Source organism: Coregonus lavaretus (genome assembly GCF_964263955.1).
Source record: "Coregonus lavaretus genome assembly, chromosome: 10".
Lineage (NCBI taxonomy): Eukaryota > Metazoa > Chordata > Actinopteri > Salmoniformes > Salmonidae > Coregonus > Coregonus lavaretus.
Window position 1 is genome coordinate 19,301,033 of NC_139997.1, and position 25,796 is coordinate 19,326,828.

At 43.7% G+C, this 25,796-nt stretch overlaps 1 protein-coding gene across 1 annotated transcript; it reads right to left on the reverse strand.

Annotated features, from left to right (window-relative positions):
* Window positions 1-5,870: 5,870 nt before the first annotated feature.
* LOC311136034 (creatine kinase M-type) lies at window positions 5,871-10,475 on the reverse strand. The gene is made up of 8 exons (XM_084170097.1): window positions 10,417-10,475; window positions 8,416-8,624; window positions 7,856-8,010; window positions 7,557-7,689; window positions 7,145-7,316; window positions 6,892-7,015; window positions 6,579-6,768; window positions 5,871-6,282 (listed from the first exon to the last, which is right to left on the reverse strand). Exons 2-8 carry the CDS (start codon window positions 8,606-8,608, stop codon window positions 6,104-6,106), a joined length of 1,146 nt encoding a protein of 381 aa, XP_084026223.1. The 5' UTR covers window positions 8,609-8,624; window positions 10,417-10,475; the 3' UTR covers window positions 5,871-6,103.
* Window positions 10,476-25,796: the final 15,321 nt, after the last annotated feature.

Sequence of the window (25,796 nt, forward strand, 5' to 3'; positions counted from 1 at the left end):
ACCTCACCCCTCCCCTAGGGTCACCCTTCCTCCTCAACCCTTACCCCTTTCCTAGTCAAGTTTCAAATAGGGGTTACATTGGGAATTTGGAGGTGGGGGAGCCCTTTTTTTGGACTGTAGGCTTAGATGAAAGCTCCAACAAATGGTTAAATCAGGCCAGAGCCACCTGTTGCCAGGCTCCAGCACCTTAGGTCAAAAGGAGAGATTGGTGGAGCTGAGCTCTGGTACTTTCCCGCTGGGTACACCATGACATTTCAATGTGGACAATTGGGTAATATTTGGTTGATACGTTGATCAATGAGATTACAACCTATATTCACCTTGTCAAAAAGACATCGGAAAGTTTGTTGAATTGCCCATCTGTTATCACTATGCTTTCAACCATCTAAAAGCACAACCAAATTCCAATGAAAAAAACAATGTCTGGTTTTTGGTTTAGTTGTCACTTAAATATGAATCACTGCACCTAAGACCATTTAAAAGCACAGAAAGTTAAAATGGGAATACAATGTCAGATATTTTGTTTATGCATACAACAACTTAATGTGTTATCACTGTGCTTCATCTAATAGCACAACCAAATGAAATGGATTGCAATTGAGAATAGGTTACATTAAAAGTACATGGTGCAAGTAATCAATGCCATTTATTGTAAACATTTATTGTAGAAATTGTGATCTTGAAAATGCACTCTTTTTATGATAAGACATTTATAGTTACAGTAACCTCAAAATGTGGCCATGGATGTGTTACTCTTTTTAAGGTTGAATAAATACTGTTACATTTGTCTGTAAGATAGCCTTAACTTTTGGCTATTTACTGTATTACAAAAGTAACATTGAGTTGTCTTCAGTTGACAGCTCAACCAAACATCAGCATTTAAAAAAGAATTCAGAAAGTATTCAGACCCCTTCACTTTTTCAACATTTTGTTACGTTACAGTCGTATTCTAAAATGGATTAAATTGGTTTTTCCCCTCATAAATCTACACAAAATACACCACGATGACAAAGCAAAAACAGGTTTTTAGAAATTTTTGCAAATGTATATAAAAAAAATGGAAAACACATTTACATAAGTATTCAGACCCTTTTACTCAGTACTTTGTTGAAGCACCTATGGCAGCAATTACAGCCTTGAGTCTTCTTGGGTATGACGCTACAAGCTTGGCACACCTGTATATGGGGAGTTTCTCCCATTCTTCTCTGCAGATCTTCTCAAGCTCTTCTTACTCCCAGTCCCTGCCGCTGAAAAACATCCCCACAGCATGATGCTGCCACCACCATGCTTCGCCGTAGGGATGGTACCAGGTTTCCTCCAGACGTGACGCTTGGTATTCAGGCAAAATAGTTCAATCTTGGTTTCATCTGACCAGAGAATCTAGTTTCTTAATGGTTTGAGAGTCCTTTAGGTGCCTTTTGGCAAACTCCAAGCAGGTTGTCGTGCCTTTTACTGAGGAGTGGATTCCATCTGGCCACTCTACCATGAAGGCCTGATTGGTGGAGTGCTGCAGATATGGTTGTTCTTCTGGAAGGTTCTTCCATCTCCACAGAGGAACTCTTGAGCTCTGTCAGATTGACCATCGGGTTCTTGGTCACCTCCCTGACCAAGGACCTTCTCCCCGATTGCTCAGTTTGGCCGTGCGGCCAGCTCTAGGAAGAGTCTTGGTGGTTCAAAACTTATTCCATTTAAGAATGATGGAGGCCACGGGGTTCTTGGGGACCTTCAATGCTGCAGAAATGTTTTGGTACCCTTCCCCAGATCTGTGCCTCGACACAATCCTGTCTCGGAGCTCTATGGACAATTCTTTCGACCTCATGGCTTGGTTTTTGCTCTGACATGCACTGTCAACTGTGGGACCTTATAAAGACAGGTGTGTACCTTTCCAATTAAGTTGTAAAAATGTAAATAAGGTATTTCTGTTTTTAATACATGTGTAAGAATTTCTAAAAACCTATTTTCGCTTTGTTATTATGGGGTATTGTGTGTAGATTGATGAGGAATATTTTGTATTTAATCCATTTTAGAATAAGGCTGCAATGTAAAAAAATGTGAGAAAAAGTCAAGGGGTCTGAATATTTCCCGAATGCACTGTACATATTATTAAACTGTAATTTATACATTTTTTCCACATTTCTTTTTTTCCACATTTTGTAGGACTCCTTGTATTGTTCTCCTCTATAGGGGATCCAGTCATGGGGAAGAGCATACCAAACATGGTGCAGAAATGGCCAGCCAATGGCTACTTGTCTACCCGGTACATAAGTGTCCACTACCACTGCATTCACTACTTATACTGTTACTATTCCACTAAAGGCTACTATCCCATTTCTACAAATATTGTTACTACTTCTGCACTAGCTTTAATTTTTCAACACTAACAATTTACATTTCTAAAATTCTTCCACGACCACTACCATAAAAATACTTTTGGACAGCTGAAGCAAGTCACTGACCTATGTTTGTCAATTTTTCTGTAAGTTGCAGGAATGTTTTCTTTACATTTATGTCAGAGAGAACATCCCCAGAATTACCATGTCGTCCATAAAGTTGACTCAAGTTTGCCAAAAAGCACCTGGAAGCACCTGGATGATCATCATGACTCTTGAAAAAAATTTATATGGACAGATGATTAAAAAATATAACTTTTTGGATGACATGGGTCCCATTATGCCTGGCGAAAACCAAACCCTGCATTCCACAGTAAGAACCTCATACCAACGGTCAAGCATGGTGGTGGTAGTGTGATGGTTTGGGGATGGTTTGCTGCCTGAGGACCTGGACGACTTACCTTAATAGAAGGAACCATGAATTCTGCTCTGTATCAGAGAATTCTACTGGAGAATGTCAGGCCATCCGTCTGTGAGCTGAAGCTGAAGCGCAGCTGGGTCATGCAGTAAGACAATGATCCAAAACACAAAATCAAGTCCACATGAAAATGGCTAAAAAGCAACAAATTTGAAGTTTTGGAATGGCCTAGTCAAAGTCCAGACCTAATCCCAATTGAGATGTTGTGGCAGGACTTCAAATGAGCAGTTCATGCTTGAAAACCTACAAATGTCGCTGAGTTAAAGCAGTTCTGCATGGAAGAGTGGGCCAAAACTCCTCCACAGCGACGTGAGAGACTGATCAACAACTACAGGAAGTGTTTGGTTGGAGTCATTGCAGCTAATGGTGGCACAACCAGTTATTGAGTGTAAGGGGGCAATTACTTTTTCACACAGGGGAATTGGGTGTTGTATAACTTTGTTAATTAAATAAATAAAAAAGTATCCATTTTGTTCTGTTATTTGTAAACTCAGGTTCCCTTTATCTAATATTAGGTTTTGGTTGAAGATCTGATAACATTCAGTATCAGAAATATGCAAAAATAGAACATTTCAGAAAGGGGGCAAATACTTTTTCACGGCACTGTATGTCATTTTAATAGCGTAATGCAAACCAAAGTTTTCATAAAGGCTCATGTAACCTAATGTTGTGGGAACGTTCTGTTAACTTCACCAAATAATAATAATAATAATAATAATAATAATAATAATAATAAATGGTATTTACACTGAACAAAAATATAAATGCAACAAGCAAAAATGTCAACGATTTTACTCAATTACAGTTCATATAAGGAAATCAGTAAGTTGAAATAAATTCATTAGGCCCTAATCTATGGATTTCACATGACTGTGAATACAGATATGTATCAGTTGGTTACAGATACCTTTAAAAAAAAAGTAGGGGCATGGATAAGAAAACCAGTCAGTATCTGGTGTGACCACCATTTGCCTCATGCAGCGCGACACATCTCCTTCGCATAGAGTTGATCAGGCTGTTGATTGTGACCTGTGGAATGTTGTCCCACTCCTCTTCAATGGCTGTGCGAAGTTGCTGGATATTGGCCGGAACTGGAACAGGCCAGTACATGTCGACCCAGAGCATCCCAAACATGCTCAATGGGTGATATGTCTGGTGTATAGGCAAGCCATGGAAGAACTGGGACATTTTGTGTACAGATCCTTGCGATATGGGGACGTGCATTATCATGCTGAAACATGAGGTGATGGCGGCGGATGAATGGCACGACAATGGGCCTCAGGATCTCGTCACGGTATCTCTGTGCATTCAAATTGCCATTGATAAAATGCAATTGTGTTCGTTGTCCGTAGCTTATGCCTGCCTATAGCATAACCCCATCGACACCATGGGGCACTTTGTTCACAATCTGCCCGGTAAAGTTGAAACCGGGATTCTTACGTGAAGAGCACATATCTCCAGCGTGCTAGTGGCCATCGAAGGTGAGCATTTGCCCACTGAAGTCAGTTTCAACGCCGAACTGCAGTCAGATCAAGACTCTGGTGAGGACGACAAGCATGCAGATGAGCATCCCTGAGACGTTTTCTGACAGTTTGTGCAGAAATTCTTCGGTTGTGCAAATTCAGCTGTCCGGGTGTCTGGTCTCAGATGATCCCGCAGGTGAAGAAGCCGTATGTGGAGGTCCTTGGCTGGCGTGGTTACACGTGGTCTGCGGTTGTGAGGCCGGTTGGACGTACTGCCAAATTCTCTAAAACGACATTGGAGGCAATTTATGGTAGAAAAATGAACATCAAATTTTCTGGCAACAGATCTGGTGGACATTGCTGCGGTCAGCATGAGACATCTGTGGCATTGTGTTGTGTGACAAAACTACATATTTTAGAATGGCCTTTTATTGTCCCCAGCACAAGGTCCACCTGTGTTATGAGCATTCTGTTTAATCAGCTTCTTGATATGCCACACCTGTCAGGTGGATGGATTATCTTGGCAAAGGAGAAATGCTCACTAATAGGGATGTAAACAAATTTGTGCCTATGGAACATTTCTGGGATATTTTATTTCAGCTCATGAAACAAACATGTTGGGTTTATATTTTTGTTCCGTATATTTAGTTATTTTCAAGGACCTAAAGTCGCTGTTAAGGACCCAAAGTCACTTTAGCTACTGATGTTCTTATAAACAAACTTCCAATAATTCTGCTGAAGACCCTGACGTGATGTGTGACCTTTCATGAATTTGCAGGAAATTTGTCAAATCACATTGTAGAAACATCAATAACAAACATTCTTGTAACTTTGAAACTACCTCTCTAATGTTCATGGAAATATACATTTTCCAGGGATATTGAAACATATTAATGGCTAGTCATTGTTTCCTGTTTATGTTGTTGTTAAGTGATGAATATTGAACGTCACTTGATTGTTGCTGTTGCTCTTACTGTTGATAATTACTCATGTTAATGCGTCATTGTTGGACAGTTAAGCTTGTTAATAGAATATTTGCCTACTATCCAGCTAACACACAACCACCAAACAATTTTGTTTCAACGTTGATTCCAATTTGTGGGCCTCAACATGCATTGCTGCTTTGTAACAACACTTTGAAAACCCTGCAAGTGCCTCTGTGTTAAAAGGTAGTCACTATTAGAGTTAAGAAATGTCTCTGAGGGATTACACATTTTTTATGTTACACCAGAGTAGAGTGAATCCCAAAAAAAACAGTGTTGGCCAATGTTATCTTAATTTGCAACTATTTACAGAATTACAGAATATCTGTGAAATAGTTTTAAAAAACACTTTTGAAAGTGTACCATTAACTCTGTGTATTGTGGGACCATGTATATACTTTTCCATTGTTAAATGTAACAATATTAGACTTGATTTAACATTTACAGTGACTTATCACGAGTGCATGACCAAGAAAGACGAAGCTATCTGTTTTGGTTCATGGGGCCAGGTTTATTGAATCACAATTTAATTTATTACTTTTTAGAACCAAAGTTCAAATTTAGGTGATGCCACATCTGTCAGGCAAGCCGACTTCAGTGGAGGCTGATCCCAGGATGTTACCGACTGAACTGGAGAGAAGTGGGGAAAAAAGTCTGAAGGAAGAAAAGGAAAGGAAATAACAAAGGTGATAGGAGAAAAAAGGCTGAAGGAAAGAAGAAAAAGAGTTGAGCAGCAGTCAAGAGTCTCTAGAGCGACCATCAGTTTCTTCTTCGCGCCGGTTGGTTGGCTCGATTGCACATGACTTGACAATAGAAAAACAAAAGACGAATAGCGACGTCAACAACTCTTTACTTCTGGGCGGGGATCATGCCGTCGATGGCCTCTCCCTTCTCCAGCTTCTTCTCCATCTCCACCATGAGCTTGACCCCATCCACCACCATCTGGACCTGGTCCACCTCGGAGGAGCCCAGACGGTCAGCGTTGGAGATGTCGAACACTCCACCCACGGAGGCGGTGTCCACGCCACCTGGAGAGAGCAGGGAAAAGGGGGAGAGATGCGGGTGTAAGTGTTTGTCTCAGACAATCTCTGCATCCTTACTCATACTATAAATTATCCAGATGTCAACAAAAATACAGACTCAATGAATAGACGTCTTAACAGCTGTGGACATGGCTATTTCATAATAGCTTTCGCTCATGCTAATCTCTGTTCCTTTTTACATGTTTTGTTGTAAAAGGTAAGACTGTCGTGATCTGTGACGAATTACAGTTGAATATATCAGCAGCTGTTCTGGATGTGTTTTTTGTTGTGCGTGTGCGTACCTGTGCCACGCTTCTGCAGACGCAGCCTGCCCAGGATCTCCTCGAACTTGGCATGTGTGCTCAGCTTGGGTAGCTTGACGTGCACGCCACCGCGCAGGCCGGTTCCCAGGTTGGAGGGGCAGGTCAGCACGTAGCCGAGATGCTCGTTCCACATGAAGCCATGGTTGTGCTTTTTGAAAGTCTCCTCAATCTGTGAGGTAAGAGAAACAACCCTATATCAACATTGTCTTTGTCTCTCTGCGTTTTCATGTATTTCCATTGTTTTAGGGGTGTTTTTGTGCCATATCAAAATGGTTTGAGTACAAGAACGTACCCTTTTCAGACCAACGCAGAAGCGCCTGAAGACCTCCTTCATGTTGCCGCCCTTCTCCATGGAGATGACACGCAGGTGATCCTCCTCGTTCACCCAGACCAAGAAGCTTTTGGCATCGTTGTGCCTTCAGAAAGGTGGGATGAGGTTTCACATGAAGCATCACAACGATACATTGTGGGATGTTCTGTACAATACACCATCTGGTTCCACAAACAGTATTTTTTTGGTATGGGTCTGTGTTCCAGATACTCACCAGATTCCTCTTGCATCGGGCCAGTCACGGGCCATACCAGCACCCAGCAGCAGGGGGGAGACAGGCTTGTCAAACAAGAAGTGGTCAGCGATCAGCTGCTCCTGCTCGGCATCGGACATCTTATTCAGGGGGTAGTACTTTCCCTTGAACTCACCGTCCAGGGTGTTCAGAGCTGGAGAGACAGAAAACCCCTCAGTTTCCCCTCACTCTTAACATGGTATCACCCTGCATGGAGTTATTTGACACCATGCACAAGTCATTGCAGCTAAGGATTCACTTTTGATCTCTATTTCCAATTAATTAAGAATTCGGATCTCAATTTCCAATAAATCCCATTTTGTTAGTTTTACTACCTAGCTTCATGAACAATCCTGTGTATGCATATGTAGCTGTTGGTAGCTGGGAGGCTCACCCTCGACAGACAGTCTCTCCACTGCTCTGCGCTCGCCACGGCTGTTGTGGGGGGGCAGAGTGTATCCCTTGATGCTGCGGCCGGTACGCACGCGGCTGGACAGGACGTAGTTGGGGTCCAGGTCATCACCTCCCTTACACAGAGACAAGGTCACAACTGAGTTTTAGACCTGAACATTTTAACACATCTGTGATTCCAAACCTCCTATGTGCTGTAGAGATTCTTTGCCATCTTTCCATTCTACACCTAATCGAGAATGAAACCCAGAAAATATGTCCGAAAAATGTATACAGCCCTACCTTCAGGTTCTCGAAGTTCAGGTCGGTCTTGTGCTTGTCTGTGGGCTTGTATCCACTATGACGGTCTGAGATGATGGGGTCCAACAGATCCTTGAAGACCTCGTAGGACTCCTCATCACCAGCCACGCAGCCAACGGTCATGATGAAGGGGTGACCTGAGGACAGAGAGAGAAGGGGCTGTAAGAAGCCAGCAGGTCTACAGAGTACAAACATTAATATACCACTCTGTGGTGTATGCTGCATATTGAATCCTTGTGAAATGTATGCTGCATATTGAATAGGTTAACCTGCATATCTAGTATAATATATGGTTGTGGTATTAGTATGTCTTGACTGTAAGTCGCTTTGGATATAAGCCTCTGCTAAATGGCATATATTATTTTCATATGTTTTAATTGCAATGGTATTACGATCGATCTATGCTTAGAGCACTAACTTGGTTGTGCAGACTGTTGTAGGGTTTTGACACCTGCTCAGCTCCCTTTGACAGGGATGTGTTGTGTGTTTGCGGCGGTTAGTGACTATCCTCAGGGGGTGTATGGGAAATGTGTGGCACTCACCAGGGTTGTCGACACCGGTCTGGATGACGTCATCCAGGGTGAAGCCGGAGGGGGTCTGCTTGTCCCTCAGCTTGGCGTACATGTCCTTGGTCAGCACCTTGGCCATGTGGTTGTTGTGCTTGGTGAGGTCAGGGTACTCCTCCTCAACTTTGAAGTTGAGTTTGAAGTTGTTGTGGGTGTTACCGAAAGGCATGCTTGCGTTTTTAACACTGTAGGGAGGAAAGAAAAGAAGAAATCTTTAGACCTTTATTGTCTATTTGCACAGAAAACAACCCAGTGTGCTCTGTCTCAGGCCCAGAGAAACTTCCTTTCAAAGACAACAGCTGCAAAAACTCTTATTGATGTGGATACCCCATATCCTAGTTACAAATGTCAGTCAATGTCCCCGTCCACTGGGTCATGTTTCTGTTTGGAATAGATAAGAGGGAGAAGCACGTGTGTTGGATATTTTTAACACCCTCACCCCCAACCTCACAACCTCTTCAACATTCCACCCCTATCCTATATTACCTTTGCCCTTTATGTATGGAACATATTTCCACACTGTCCACTCACGCAAAGAGCCCCCTCCCCCCCCCCCCCCCCCTTCACAATATAGCCCCATATCCTACAGTGCGATCACTCAACACGTTGGGTCCTATCCATCAGAGAGACCTCCTGGCTGTCATACCATTACATTTTGCAGCCTCGCTTGGTTTTTATTTCTCAACACCAGGGTCAATTGATTTTAAAGGCCAACTCATTAATTTAATTGACTATACTTTCTTTCTTTCTTTTTTTTACCGCTTTTTCTCCCCAACGATGGGACAGTCTTGTCCCATAGCTGCAACTCCCGTACAGACTCGGGAGAGGCGAAGGTCGAGAGCCATGCTTCCTCAGAAACATGACCCTGCCAAGCCGCACTGCTTCTTGACACACTGCTCGCTTAACCCGGAAGCCAGCCACCCCAATATGTCGGAGGAAACACCGTACAACTGGCGACCGTGTCAGCGTGCATGCGCCTGGCCCTGAGTCGCTAGAGCGCGATGGGACACGGACATTCCGGCCGGGCAAACCCTCCCCTAACCTGGAAGACGCTGGGCCAATTGTGCGCCGCCTCATTGGTCTCCCGGTCACAGCCGGCTGTAACACAGCCTGGGATCGAACCCGGGTCTGTAGTGACGCCCGGGTCTGTAGTGACACTGTGCCACTCGGGAGGCCCCCAAAAATTGTATTTAAATTATGTTCCTTAAAAGCATTCGGTTGGGATGGAATTTACCTCAACTGTTATTAAAATATTGATTTTCAAAAATGATCACATGATCTGGACGTAACTATTGACACAGTTGATGCATCACATGCCCATGTCCAAAGGCAATGAAAAGGATGTAACTGTTACAGTAACTGTCCGAAAGCAACTGCTGGACATTCAAGAACACCAATTTTTTTTACACCTGTTCCACAGTTGTTTATACACCTCAGACTGTATCTGATTGTGAGACACCTCAGACTGTATCTGATTGTGAGACACTTACTTATTTATCTCAGTATCCACACTAGAGAACCATTTGCCGACACAAAGCTTATAAAACTTTGCAACAGTTCACAACTTAATTTCTTCAAAACGAATCTGTCTTTGTCAAACAAGCCAAGAGAATCAGACTCCTACTAAGATATGCTGTGAAATATTCCACTGATCTGAAACCCTTCCAGAAAGCCCCCATATGTACATTTACTGACACATTATTGCTTTTGCATCATTAAGTCTATGCATTTAAGTATGATGACAATTAAAAGACAAAAGGAAAGTAGCTACATGTGCAGGAGAGATAAAACACCCCCCCATTTCAAACAGGGACAAGCCAAAATAACAGGATTTAGCTAACTCTAAAATTACATTTTGTAAACCCCCCAAAATGTTTTTGCTCAGAAATATTTCCAAGTCAAACTAATCTAAACCGCCAACTTGGCCTCATCCCTAAGCTTTAGCTATTCATACAAAGCACAGTGTTGAGTTTTTACCTGCACACCAGACAAGAAAAAAAGTAACAGTCCTTGGGATCAGATCCTATTCACCAGAGCCAAAATATAGAGGTCACCCAACTCTGAAGGTCCTTGCCCTCTGCTTATATACTGGGCAGACACGCAGCCATTGGCTGCCCATTTTACTGCATGCCGGTCTCTCATTGGCCCAAGCCTGTCTCTGATACCCAGTTTATTTTACGGAAGGATTTACATCTCAGTCATCCAAGACGGGGCTGCAGCTGCACCCTCACCCTCTCAACCCCTCCCACCCCTCCCCCCACCCCCCTGCCATAGTGCCTGTGGAGGGGATCTAGTGTTTTTTGGTTTCGATCCAAGGTTTTTGCAGTCGACTCCCAACTCCTGCTAGCAGAGTAATTGGAATTGACTCTCTTTTGACTCCAAAACTAAAATAATCAAGGCTAAACAGCTTACGTGTTTTTTTTTTTTTTTACATTAATTCAAAATACAATCAAAGGACAGCTGGTAGCTGCTCTTTAATCCAGGAACATGCTATTGTATCGCAGATACAGTGGGGAGAACAAGTATTTGATACACTGCCGATTTTGCATGTTTTCCAGAAAATCACATTGTATGATTTTTAAGTAATTAATTTGCATTTTATTGCATGACATAAGTATTTGATCACCTACCAACCAGTAAGAATTCTGGCTCTCACAGACCTGTTAGTTTTTCTTTAAGAAGCCCTCCTGTTCTCCACTCATTACCTGTATTAACTGCACCTGTTTGAACTCGTTACCTGTATAAAAGACACCTGTCCACACACTCAATCAAACAGACTCCAACCTCTCCACAATGGCCAAGACCAGAGAGCTGTGTAAGGACATCAGGGATAACATTTTAGACCTGCACAAGGCTGGGATGGGCTACAGGAAAATAGGCAAGCAGCTTGGTGAGAAGGCAACAACTGTTGGCGCAATTATTAGAAAATGGAAGAAGTTCAAGGTGATGGTCAATCACCCTCGGTCTGGGGCTCCATGCAAGATCTCACCTCGTGGGGCATCAATGATCATGAGGAAGGTGAGGGATCAGCCCAGAACTACACGGCAGGACCTGGTCAATGACCTGAAGAGAGCTGGGACCACAGTCTCAAAGAAAACCATTAGTAACACACTACGCCGTCATGGATTAAAATCCTGCAGCGCACGCAAGGTCCCCCTGCTCAAGCCAGCGCATGTCCAGGCCCGTCTGAAGTTTGCCAATGACCATCTGGATGATCCAGAGGAGGAATGGGAGAAGGTCATGTGGTCTGATGAGACAAAAATAGAGCTTTTTGGTCTAAACTCCACTCGCCGTGTTTGGAGGAAGAAGAAGGATGAGTACAACCCCAAGAACACCATCCCAACTGTGAAGCATGGAGGTGGAAACATAATTCTTTGGGGATGCTTTTCTGCAAAGGGGACAGGACAACTGCACCGTATTGAGGGGAGGATGGATGGGGCCATGTATCGCGAGATCTTGGCCAACAACCTCCTTCCCTCAGTAAGAGCATTGAAGATGGGTCGTGGCTGGGTCTTCCAGCATGACAACGACCCGAAACACACAGCCAGGGCAACTAAGGAGTGGCTCCGTAAGAAGCATCTCAAGGTCCTGGAGTGGCCTAGCCAGTCTCCAGACCTAAACCCAATAGAAAATCTTTGGAGGGAGCTGAAAGTCCGTATTGCCCAGCGACAGCCCCGAAACCTGAAGGATCTGGAGAAGGTCTGTATGGAGGAGTGGGCCAAAATCCCTGCTGCAGTGTGTGCAAACCTGGTCAAGACCTACAGGAAACGTATGATCTCTGTAATTGCAAACAAAGGTTTCTGTACCAAATATTAAGTTCTGCTTTTCTGATGTATCAAATACTTATGTCATGCAATAAAATGCAAATTAATTACTTAAAAATCATACAATGTGATTTTCTGGATTTTTGTTTTAGATTCCGTCTCTCACAGTTGAAGTGTACCTATGATAAAAATTACAGACCTCTACATGCTTTGTAAGTAGGAAAACCTGCAAAATCGGCAGTGTATCAAATACTTGTTCTCCCCACTGTATATGTATCTAACATTATCCAAGAAGAATTGATTCTAGCGGCAATCGATTCTTTCTTTAATGAAATGGGAGTAGACTCGTGGAGTCAATAGTGAAGGAGATGAGGAATCTACTCTTTTGGCGTAGACTTTCCACGGGGACATCAGGATGGTGGGAGGGGATATTTGAATGGGGTGGACTGGGAGTAGTAAGTAACACGCTCCAAAAAAAACTGAGCAACGCTTTTGCCAGCCATTCCATGAATACGTAGCAGGGGTCCTTCCTTGTCAGGAGTAGCCTAAGGGTTTAAAAAATCTAGTATTATTTTCCCTTATCACATGGCGTCCTATACATTTACATTTTTTTCCTTTACTAGAGCGACTTACAGTTAGTGCATTCATCTTAAGATAGCTAGGTGGGACAACCACATATCTCAGTCATAGTAAGCTACTTTATTGAAGAAAAATGTACTATCAGCAAAGTCATTGCTAGTAGAAAAAAAAGTTACTTACGAATGTTAGTTCACGAAAGGCAAGGGTGTTACTCAGTTTTGCCTTTTGTAGGTTTCTCTTCTAATGTGTTTTGCATATTACATGTGAATCAGTAATGCATGTGTAATGCATGATATTTACATGTCAAGTGAATTATATGAATTTTGTTCTCTTTAATGCCACCTTAGGTCAATGCAGGCCTCTTGTGTTTCTGTGTGTGTCTGTGTCTGTGTGTGTGTGTGTGTGTGTGTGTGTGTGTCTGTGTGTGTGTGTGTGTGTGTGTGTGTGTGGCTAGCCTTTCCTATCCGCATGCAAAGACACTTTGAACAGCATATCTAGTTTGCTCATCGTTATATTTTAATCCATACAGAGTATTTGCATGAAGGACATTTTGGCAGGGTTGGAAGCCCATCATGGGGGCGGGGACATGTGTCTGTTGGGGGACGGAGGCAGGCCCATCGCTGATGATCCAGGTTTGACAGACGCCTCCGTGATGGAGCGTAATGACCCCCCTGAAGGGGGATCAGTAATTTCTTCACCACTGCAGGCCATGAAAAAAATGAAGACCACAGAACATGCCGCGACAATAGAACAACAACAAAGCAATGAAAAAGAAAGCAAAGGGACAATGAAAACTTTCAAACAAAGTCTACTCTGACCTAGTCTTGTTCTGGATTTCTTTATGGCCACTGTATGATTAGAGGGGCTGTCAAAGAAAGATGGGAAGATCCATATCCTGACAGTCATGTCTATCAGGGACGTTTTTCCAGTGATGTGTTAGAAGAGACTAACCCAACGTAATCTACCTCACTTACTACGATGGATACGCTGGTCTCCCTTTCTCTGATGTGGGCTTTCCCGTATTAACGTGAGGAAATACCATTCGAATACCAAGGAGGATGTGGTTTAGGCGGCATTTCAAGATTCTGTTCACCACGAGACAAGCATCAAGGGATAAGAATTCAAGTGAATACACGTTTGAAGCATGAAAATAGATTGGCGTAAAATATCTCATGCTAAATCCATCATGTTGGAAGCAGACCTGCGTTCAATTAGTATTTGTTTTCTTTCCAGCAAAGAGTGTTTGATATCTGGAGGGCCAGATGGGCGAGTTTTGCACTTTTGGGACTATTCATGAATGCACCTCCGTCACTCGGTTGCTTCATGTCATTATTATGAATGTTCTAAAAGATGCCTCAGCCATAGTGTTGCCGTGTGGAAATACGATGACATTGTTAAAGTATGCAAAAAAATTGGTGGGAAATAACTGCTATCATTATGATATTGTCAAATTTACTTTAGAGAGATCCAGGACCTATATACTAGGCAGTGTCAGAGGAAGGCCCAAAGAATTGTCAAAGACTCCAGTCACCCATGTCATAGACTGTTCTCTCTGCTACCGCATGGCAAGCGGTACCGGAGCACCAAGTCTAGGTCCAAAAGGCTCCTTAACAGCTTCTACCCTCAAGCCATTAGACTGCTGAACAATTAATCAAATGGCCACCCGGACAATTTACATTGAGACTGCTGCTACTCGCTGTTTATTATCTATGCATAGTCACTTTACCCCTACCTACATGTACAAATTACCTTGACTAACCTGTACCCCCCGCACATTGACTCGGTACTGGTATCCCCTGTATATAGCCTCGTTATTGTTAATTTATTGTGTTACTTTTTATTTGATTTTTTACTTTAGTTTATTTAGTAAATATTTTCTTAACTTTATTTCTGCATTTTTGGTTAAGGGCTTGTAAGTAAGCATTTCACGGTAAGGTCTACACCTGTTGTATTCGGCACATGTGACAAATACAATTTGATTTCATTTGATTGAGATGGTCATGTTGCCATTAGCTTGCAAAGTTTGTCAAAAATTGCTAGCAATGCTAACGTTAGCTAGCTAAAATCTGGTGCCGTCCCCTCAATCTTAGCTACTGTAGCTAGCAAAACTTATACTGCATCTAAAGTCAATCACAATGAGGACAAATGGTTTTCCTGCTAATTATTTGCCTCCTTTTGAAACAAAATCTTCATCAGTGCCAATTGAAAATGAATTAAGTCAAATGCTCAGTCGGGCACAAGTGCTCAAGAGAATCATCATAACAATGTTGTGATGCAACGTAAAACCCATGAATTCAATTGTGCCAGGCAAGCTAATTTAAGTGCAGTTTTAAAGTAATTGAAAGAAAACAAATACTATTTGGACCAAGGTCAGTCTTTCTCTTAAATGTCTTACACTATTCCACCCATGCCTGAGATGTTGTAGAGCCATTGTTGGTTTAGTTCTCCCATTCCTGTCTCGTGCAAATTAATCCATTCATCTGCCACAATAGTTGTAATATTATCATATGACCCCCAGAAGTCAATCACATTACTTTGCACCCATAATGGACACTACAGACCCCTTCCCTAATTCAATTCATTTATTCATTCTTATGATGTTGTGCTGCTCTCAAATGCTCCTCTGGATGTTGTATTTCCTAGATGTTGATGTCATAAATATGAGTTTCAAGTTTTATTGTCACGTGCACAAGCACAGTAAAATGCCAATAGCATATTTACAATGTGCAGGGATACTGGTGAGGTAACAGTAGGGGCTCTATTTTCGGCTGGTGTTAAGGCGGCGCTAGTGTCAAACGCACGTAAGTTTGCAATGTATTCATGTAAAAACTGCCGCACTGGCATTTTCCTGCCCTAACGCCAGGTTCGGCAACTTACCGGTCTTATATCAGCTCGCTTGCGCTCAGATGGGCGGGTGGAAATATTTGAGCTGTGTCCTTAAAAACATGATCCAAAGTGCTAATTTCAGGCAGCACTGATAGTGATATTTAAGACCAACCAAAAGCTGCTTTTAGCAGTAACGCAGTTGGTTATAACATACATTTTAACGGTGGAAACGCAGTCTATCCAGCCGTGACGCACACTGCCCATATGCGCATGGAACAAGAGTAGCCTAACGTGCTTTTGGTGTCTGTATACTTCGTATTTAGAAACATAAAAAACTAATGTTTTTTCCCATTTTGAGTAAAACAGTGAGCTGACATTCCCTTTTCATCTATGCATTGTAGGCAGGCCTACATTATTTTAGCCATGCAGGTCCCATTTTGGATGTGAATAAAACCCTCCATAGTCTGCGTTGTTTAAATATGATTAAAAACAGAGAGAAATGATGGTGCCTATAAGTGTGAAATAGCCTATTTAAAACAAGTTGTTGTTTCGTTTTGTTTAGAATTTGATTAGAATTATTCTCTCTCTTTTTAGGCCTTATCAATAATGAATTTAATATTGCTTATTGACAATGTTTTGCGTGTATATGCTCAGCCATAATGCAATTTACAGTAGGCCTAGCCTACTGTAAATTGTTAAGTTAAGCTATTTAGCAAAGATAGGCTAGGTCTACATGTTGTTATTTTGTTTCTGTAAGCCATTTAACAAACTATAACGGACTAACATTGGAATTGGAGATGATTCAAAGGCAATACATAAAAGACCATAAATACACAACCTGAAGCAACCACATATTTCTCCATGGAGCACATTCTGATTGGCCAGTGAGGGGCAAGTGTGCTGATAATTGTGATAGTGAAAATAGCAAAATCATTTCTGACACACCCCTGAACCTATAGTGCTACCTCCTGCGCTTAGATTTACCATTGCATTAGGTTTGTTAAAATAGAGCCCTACTGTATGTATAGGGGTAAGGCATCAGAGTATATGATAATCAGAGTAGCAGCAGCGTATATGATGATTGTTTGTGAGTGTGTGTGCATGTGTGTAGAGTCAGTATGAATGTGTGTTCGTGTTATGCATGTGTGAGTGAATTAAGTGCGTGTGTGTGTGTTGGAGTGTCAGTGGGAGTGTGTGGGAGTGAGTGAGTGTACATAGAGTCAGTCCAAAAATAAAATTAAAGGGTCAATGCATATAGTCCATGTAGCCATTTTGTTAGCTATTTAGCAGTCTTATGGCTTGGGGATAGAAGCTGTTCAGGAGCCTGTTGGTGTCAGACTTGTTGCTACGGTACCGCTTGTGTGTGGAAGCAGAGAGAACAGTCTATGGCATGGGTGGCTGTAGCCTTTAACAATTTTTCGGGCCTTCCTTTCACACCGCCTGACATAGAGGTCTGGATGGCAGGGAGCTCGGCCCCAGTGATGTACTGGGCTGTCCGCACCACCCTCTGTAGCGCCATCTGACCAAGGGTGGTGCAGTTGCCATACCAAGCAGTGATGCAGCCAGTCAAGGGGCTCTCACCCAGTCCTCTGGGTCGGCGGGGGCCCTCATGCACAGCTCGGTGTTGTTTTTGTTGATGCGTGCATAAATGTTTGTGTTCTAGTGTTTTCTAGTCAGAAAAATTATTCAACCAATTTAGCTAGCTAACGTTGCTAATAATATAGTTGGCTAACTTGCTAATATTCACAATACCGTCTTGGTTTAAAAGGTGAAAGGTCAGTGATTAAACGTCACAACTTGTTAACTCTGGTATTAAAATAATTGTATTCCCGAATTTCTGACAGCACCATTGGCAGCATCATTGTCATCCTCCTGTCGGAATGTACTGCTTGGTCTATTTGCAGCAGGGTTACAGGGCCTGGACAAAGAAAGAGGAGACCAACACTGAGGCAGCGAAAGTCCCATGAGGGAGCCATGGTGACAGGTGAAGTGCCTTGGGGAGACAGGCATCCCAACCCTGCCAGTCTGTGGTGTGATCTGGCCTATTGGCAATGGCAACAGCCTGAATCCCAGACTGTACACACTATGTCTTCACTCTTTCTTTCTTGACCTCTGATAACACCCTAACCCACTTTGCCTACCCTCACCCCAGTCCCAACCTCAACCACTAAACCCTGACCCACTACTCCACCCCCTCCCTCCACTACCACTGTGAGCGGATATGGAGGGGTGGAGTGTGGGCTGGTCACGGTGCCCTTGCCCTTAATTAAAACCCTGTCTTTTGTTACACAGCTGTCTCCTGCATGTCCACCTTCAACAGGGGGCTGACCAAATTAGTCTCTTTCCCAGCTCCTGCCACCCACTCCCCCACATCCCAAGACAGGGTTCACTTATCAGCACTCTTAAAGGTTGAGTAAGTAAGAATTGTAACGAAATGTCTATGTAAATAGTTTATAATTAGTGAATGTCATAATGTAGTTATTTTGTTAGATACTTCTCCTTATTAGCTGAAATCGTATTTTTTCAAAGCCATTTTAGCTGTCGCTCTAGCTGTTAATTCCAAACAGATTCACAAATCATTCTCAATCAAGTTGACTCCCTCTGAGGCACATGTTGCTAGGTAACCCCCCTGCACTTGCCAGGTCAACCTTGCTCCCTCTGTGGCTAAACCCAGTGAGCGAAACATGCAAACGTTTGTGCTATGAAACTAAAATACTGCACTCTGACCCACAAAACGTATTTGCTAGATTCATGGTAGTGTTGTTAGACAAAGCAAGGAAAGTGAAATAAAAAACGTGATTTGTTTTATTAAAATTTGCAGCTGTTGTTGGTAAGTAAAGAATCCGCTACCTTTTGACATGACTTACTGCATCTTTAACTGTCGCCCTGATTCAAGCTGACCATCCAGATTTTTTGCAATGGATACACTTTCTAAATTAAAGATTGTGTTGTTGTTGCATTATGAAATTGCAATGTGTCTACTGGGCTGGCATGGGCAGACAACACTGTTAACTTACAACTTGATAGTGATAACCTTAGCAGTGCAGTAATGCTAGTAGTAGCGTCTGAGAATGTCTCTCTGTCTCCTGATATTGCAGCTGCAAACATTTCACACACTACAGTTGCCCAGATCCGAGCTGGAACAGCTATGCAATGGAGGGCCGTTATACTGTACGACACATGTGAACCGACAGACCTTCACACTACAGAAGCTACGAAAGCACTATGACTACACAGGATATGGAAACCCCTCAGCTCAGGCCGCAAAAATTCTCTCACCTCATAGTCTGGCCACCTCAATACATAGACTGCATATACTTTGGTAGCACTTTATTTGACACCCAGTGTCATAACACGTTATGACACGGCCATATCAATGTCATAATATGTCATAACAGCTGACATAACTTCTCATGACCTGTCATAATATGGTCATAAAGGGCGTAAGTAAATTCAGAGCGTTGTCAGATTGTCCGTTTGTAAATCTCAGAGCATTTCGCTCTCAGAGCGTTCAGAGCACACACTGGACACTCTGGCCGAGGAGTAGGGTTGATCCGAGTGTTCTGACTACACAACTGGATTCAAGCACCCAAGCTAACTGGCTAACGTTGGCTAGCTTGCTTACTACTTCCAGACACAAATAAGAGAACACCTCACTCTGACCATTTTACTCACCCTAGCAGAACTTGTTAGGCTGTTTTCATGTTATCCAGAGCGTTGTTGACTGTAACTGTGCTGCTGGCAACAATTTAACTACGCTTTTTTGCCGACGTTTACTGACACCGGCCATATTCAACGTGTGTTGAGCATTCGTAAATTCATCAGATATTCTGTGCTCTGGCACATTCAGACGAGAGTGCTCCGAAATCGGAGTAGATAGCCAGAGTGAATTTACGAACGCACCGAAAACTGTCATGCCTCATATATTTACACCTGTTGTGACATATATTGTATTATTTTATGTCTGGTTATGACACCTACATAAGAGTGTCAAAACACACATTTATTCCAATAAATTTTTTTATTTCTTAAATCCTTTGTTGTTTTTGTTGTTGTTGTAATGAATTCTTTACAGTCATGTTTTTTTCATCATATTTTAAATAACTTGTAGAAAATACACTTTATGACACTGTCATGAACAATGTTCCCTCTCATTTTATTTTGTCAATGAGCAAATTTCAGGTCTGCTGAGCGCAAACTTGAAAGTTGTGAAAATTCTCTGCAACTTCCGGCGCGCGTTTACTGTGAACACTGAGGCTGTACCTGCTTTAAGTTAGTTTTAACAGTGGTCAAGTAGGCTACTGCTACAGTATTTGATCATAATGTAGGCCTACCAGAGTGGCCTACCATCAAAAACAATGGAGAAAATGCAACCCATAACATTTTAACATGGAAATAGCTGTTCTATCGTTCAGCCTACATAGAATCAGACAAATTATGCTAACCTCTGCCTATTAGCTTCTTAGCTTATTCAAGCCTGTCTCAAATTACAACCACTGCCCCTTTAAAAAAAAAAAAAACTATTTCCCTGACCTCGCTTTTAAAAGATATCTAGAAATGCACATATTTTGTGCTCTTGTAGGAAGCAATCACTCCCTCATTGCTGACAAAAAAGTATCTATATCTGGGCTAATAACTCACTAACTAGCGAAGTATATGAACAAATGTACAAATGTGCAGATGTCGCTACATGTAGCTCTCACTTTGCTCTCAAAACAAGCGCATCTACTCACAACCGCTCATTCTGTAAAAACAGTCCAATTCAAAGTGAATGGCACAGATCCATATATGACAATGGTCTATTTGCATATAGGCCTACTGCAGCTCTGATATGTGTATATGTGTGTTCAAGTACCGGGAGTAGTTCATGTAGGGTCCAATCTGTGAAAATGTATTTCATGCCTCGTTATTTATGTGGGGGGTGTGGCAGGAGGTAATATACAGTGGGGGAAAAAAGTATTTAGTCAGCCACCAATTGTGCAAGTTCTCCCACTTAAAAAGATGAGAGAGGCCTGTAATGTTCATCATAGGTACACGTCAACTATGACAGACAAATTGAGAAAAAAAAATCCAGAAAATCACATTGTAGGATTTTTAATGAATTTATTTGCAAATTATGGTGGAAAATAAGTATTTGGTCAATAACAAAAGTTTCTCAATACTTTGTTATATACCCTTTGTTGGCAATGACACAGGTCAAACGTTTTCTGTAAGTCTTCACAAGGTTTTCACACACTGTTGCTGGTATTTTGGCCCATTCCTCCATGCAGATCTTCCTCCATGCAGTGATGTTTTGGGGCTGTCGCTGGGAAACATGGACTTTCAACTCCCTCCAAAGATTTTCTATGGGGTTGAGATCTGGAGACTAGCTAGGCCACTCCAGGACCTTGAAACGCTTCTTACGAAGCCACTCCTTCGTTGCCCGGGCGGTGTGTTTGGGATCATTGTCATGCTGAAAGACCCAGCCACGTTTCATCTTCAATGCCCTTGCTAATGGAAGGAGGTTTTCACTCAAAATCTCACGATACATGGCCCCATTCATTCTTTCCTTTACACGGATCAGTCTTCCTGGTCCCTTTGCAGAAAAACAGCCCCAAAGCATGATGTTTCCACCCCCATGCTTCACAGTAGGTATGGTGTTCTTTGGATGCAACTCAGCATTCTTTGTCCTCCAAACACGACGAGTTGAGTTTTTACCAAAAAGTTCTATTTTGGTTTCATCTGACCATATGACATTCTCCCAATCCTCTTCTGGATCATCCAAATGCACTCTAGCAAACTTCAGACGGGCCTGGACATGTACTGGCTTAAGCAAGGGGACACGTCTGGCACTGCAGGATTTGAGTCCCTGGCGGCGTAGTGTGTTACTGATGGTACGCTTTGTTACTTTGGTCCCAGCTCTCTGCAGGTCATTCACTAGGTCCCCCCTTGTGGTTCTGGGATTTTTGCTCACCGTTCTTGTGATCATTTTGACCCCACGGGGTGAGATCTTGTGTGGAGCCGAGGGAGATTATCAGTGGTCTTGTATGTCTTCCATTTCCTAATAATTGCTCCCACAGTTGATTTCTTCAAACCAAGCTGCTTACCTATTGCAGATTCAGTCTTCCCAGCCTGGTGCAGGTCTACAATTTTGTTTCTGGTGTCCTTTGACAGCTCTTTGGTCTTGGCCATAGTGGAGTTTGGAGTGTGACTATTTGAGGTTGTGGACAGGTGTCTTTTATACTGATAACAAGTTCAAACAGGTGCCATTAATACAGGTAACGAGTGGAGGACAAAGGAGCCTCTTAAAGAAGAAGTTACAGGTCTGTGAGAGCCAGAAATCTTGCTTGTTTGTAGGTGACCAAATACTTATTTTCCACCATAATTTGCAAATAAATTCATAAAAAATCCTACAATGTGATTTTCTGGATTTTTTTCTTCTCAATTTGTCTGTCATAGTTGACGTGTACCTATGATGAAAATTACAGGCCTCTCTCATCTTTTTAAGTGGGAGAACTTGCACAATTGGTGGCTGACTAAATACATTTTTTCCCCACTGTACTTAGGTAACTAATTTCACCATGTGTTGTATGTAAACACCTTTGATTTGATTACATTGCACGCTCAAGTTTTCTGTTTTTTTTTGTCTTATTTCTTGTTTGTTTCACAAGAAAAAATAAGTGGTAGGCATGTTGTGTAAATCAAATGATACAAACCCCCAAAAAATCAATTTTAATTACAGGTTGTAAGGCAACAAAATCGGACAAATGCCAAGGGGGGTGAATACTTTCGCAAGCCACTGTAGGCCTTTACTTGGATCCTACAATGCTGCACACCTCATTGTGTTTCTCACTGAAATTGAGCGGGCCTGTCAAGGTGAAGGGTCCTTCGCAGCTGCTCGATGGCCGATGGAACCAGAGGGAGGGGGTACTGTAACTTGGTGGTGTCTGCGTTCAGCCCCCGGTAGTCAATGCACGGCCTCAGTCCTCCGTCTTTTTTTGCCACGAAGAAGAAGCTGGTGGAGGCAGAGGTAGAGCATCTGATGAACCCCTGTTTCAGGGTCTCTGCCACATACTTCTCCATGGCCTCAGTCTCCACTATGGAGAGGGAGTAAATGCAAATCTTCGGGGGGTGTTGTCCCTCCAGCAGATCAATGGCGCAGTCCCAGGGCCTGTGAGGAGGGAGACACTTAGCCTTGGAGGCAGAGAAGACATTGGAGAGATCTGCGTACTCATGTGGAATGTTGGGCTGGAGGGTGGACTCCAGACTCTCCACTGACATGGAACAACAAACCACCGGCAGGCAGGTCCTCCGGCATGAGGGGGACCAGGCTGTGATCCTCTTGGTGATCCAATTGATGGTGGGGTTGTGTAGTCTGAGCCAGGGCAATGCCAAGACGATCCGGTGAAGGGGCGGCGTGACGATGTGGAAGGACAGCTCCTCGTGGTGCTCCGGTAGTGTGGGAATGGTGATGGTGATGGGGAGAGTGACGTGCGTAATGGTGCCTGATCCAAGTGGTTTATTGTCCAGCGAGGTGACATGTAGCAGAGAAGGCAGTGGCACGGTGGGCAACCCCCATTCCGAGACCAGCACCCTATCGATAAGGTTCCCTGCTGATCTGGAATCTATCATTGCCATGGAAAGCGAAGAGAAGGAAGAACCATTGACAATTAGAGGAACTAAAAACAATGGTTTGGTGACAGGTGATGACGAACACTCACGGAGTGGCGACAGGAGTCATACTGCCTAGATAGGGAGCCGCCAGGAGATCTGTGGTCTGTGGTGGTGTAGGGGGTGCTGCCCACCTCCATGGGTGAGGACTCCGAGGCAGGGCGGCTTCCATAGCTCAGATGGGGTGAGCGTCGAGGCCTCGGGTGGTGTTGGGAACGCCGTCGGTCTCTCAACATGTCGTCAAGACGAATGGACGTGGCGATGAGGGTATCAAGGTCCAATATCGTCGTCCCGACATGCGACTTCCATCGTGATGTCCTCCTGTAAGCCTCTCCTGAAGGCCGTGTGAAGAGCACGCTCATTCCAGCAGGAAGACGCCTCCACCGTGCGAAAGCTCAGTGCGTACTCAAATGCGGCCTCCTCTCCCTGTTGTAGCCGGAGGAGACGCTCACCCCCATCCTTTCCCTCCGTGGGATGATCGAACACTGCCCTGAACCCGAGCGAGGAAGGTGGAGTAGGGAAGCGCCGCGGCCTCACCTCCTTCCCAGACTGCCGTGGCCCAATCCAGCGCCTTTCCCGTCAGTAGCTAAATCCCCAGCGCTATCCTGGCTTGGTCCGAAGGAGATGCCCCACGCTGACGTGCCAGATACAGTGAAACCTGTAGCAGGAAGCCTCTACATTTCGTCGTTTTCCCGTCATAGCGCTCCGGCAGGGCGAGGGGTCCCTCAGACGTTGGTGATAGCACAGTAGGAGGTGGACTGGGTGCACTCGCCGCTTCCTGAGGTGGAACCGGAGCGATGGTCAGTTTATGCAGCGTTTGGAGCACTTCCTGCAAGGCGGAGTTCAGCTGGGCAATCTGCTGCTGGTGCAGGTCGAGGCACTGGGAAACTCCAGGAGCATTACCTGCTGCATCCATCTTCGTGATTGGTGTGTGATTCTGTGATGAGTACTGAGGATACGAAGAGGCAGGATGTAGATGCAGGAATCAACAATGTAAAGGTTTACTTAACACTGAGCAAGATAACAACAAAGAGTGAGTACACGACATGACACTAACAATCACACACAACACAACACTGAACAGTCCAGGGCTATATAAGGGTGGTGATGAGATGATGAGGTGCAGGTGCGCTGGAGGTGATTAGGGTGTGTTGGGTTTCCATTCCGGTGGTGTGCTCAGACCGGTGGCTCAGTAGACTGGCGAATCAGAGCGCCGGAGGGGAGCAACGGGAGGAGACTTGACAACAACTTTGTCCCTGACCTGTTTGGAGAGCTCCTTGGTCTTCATGGTGCCGCTTGCTTGGTGGTGCCCCTTGCTTAGTGGTATGCAGACTCTGGGGCCTTTCAGAACAGGTGTATATATACTGAGATCATTTGACAGATCATGTGACACTTAGATTGCACACAGGTGGATTTAACTAATTATGTGACTTCTGAAGGTAATTGGTTGCACCAGATCTTATTTAGGGGCTTCATAGCAAAGGGGGTGAATACATATGCATGCACCACTTTTCCGTTATTTATGTTTTTGAATTTTTTGGAACAAGTCATTTTTTTCATTTCACTTCACCAATTTTGACTATTTTGTGTATGTCCATTACATGAAATCCAAATAAAAATCCATTTAAATTACAGGTTGTAATGCCCTATGCTGCGCACTGTACCATACCCATATACTTCCCTGATTACATGACAGTTCCCAAGTGTAAGGCGCTAGTAGATTCAAGCGCAGCTGGATAAAACTTGGAATTAGTTACCCTATCCATTCCACGCCCCATCAGAGCACTTGATAGTCGACCATTAGGGTCCGGGTTGATAAAGGAAGTCACGGTACCTGTCACCATGATCACACAGGAGACGCATTGTGAGCAGGTCACTTTTTCCATCATTGAGTCTCCTGCTTTCCCTGTGGTGTTAGGTATTTCATGGCTAGCACTCCACAACCCCACTTTCTAATGGCCGCAGAGGGTTCTCACGGTGTCACTAGAACCGATGTGGATGTGGTGGAGGAGTCAGGCGCAGGACACAGAGGTTAAGTCCAACAGACTTTAATAGTCTAAAGAATATGAGGAAAAAAAACCCGACCTCGAATAACACCAAGAGGCGAGGGAAAATACGCACACGCGTAAACACTAAACACGAAATAAAACAGAGTGCAAACACGTAGCTCTGACAAAGTGGCAGCAATAACAACACACAATCAGTCTAGTGCAAAAACAAGGAACTTATAAGACACGTAATCAACACACAAATGGACACAGGTGTAACAGACAGACAAAAGGAATCAAATAACGAAACATAGAGCGGTGGCAGCTAGTACTCCGGGGACGGCGAACGCCGAAGCCTGCCCGAACCAGGAGGAGGAGCAGTCTCGGCAGAATCCGTGACAGTACCCCCCCCCTTGACGCGCGGCTCCAGCCGTGCGCCGACCCCGGCCTCGGGGACGGCCAGGAGGACGCGGACCCGGGCGCGTGGGATGCCCACGGTGGACTCAGTCAGGAGGGATGGATCGAGTATGTCCCTCCTGGGCACCCAGCA

Bases quoted from the DNA above. Each gene is read 5' to 3' on its own strand.
- LOC311136034 (XM_084170097.1), bottom strand. From the start codon at position 8,608: ATGCCTTTCGGTAACACCCACAACAACTTCAAACTCAACTTCAAAGTT. The intron at 8,011-8,415 runs GTGAGTGCCACA...CTCTGTCCTCAG, and splicing joins GACCGGTGTCGACAACCCTG to GTCACCCCTTCATCATGACC. The intron at 6,769-6,891 runs GTACGTTCTTGT...CTTACCTCACAG, and splicing joins TCTGCGTTGGTCTGAAAAGG to ATTGAGGAGACTTTCAAAAA.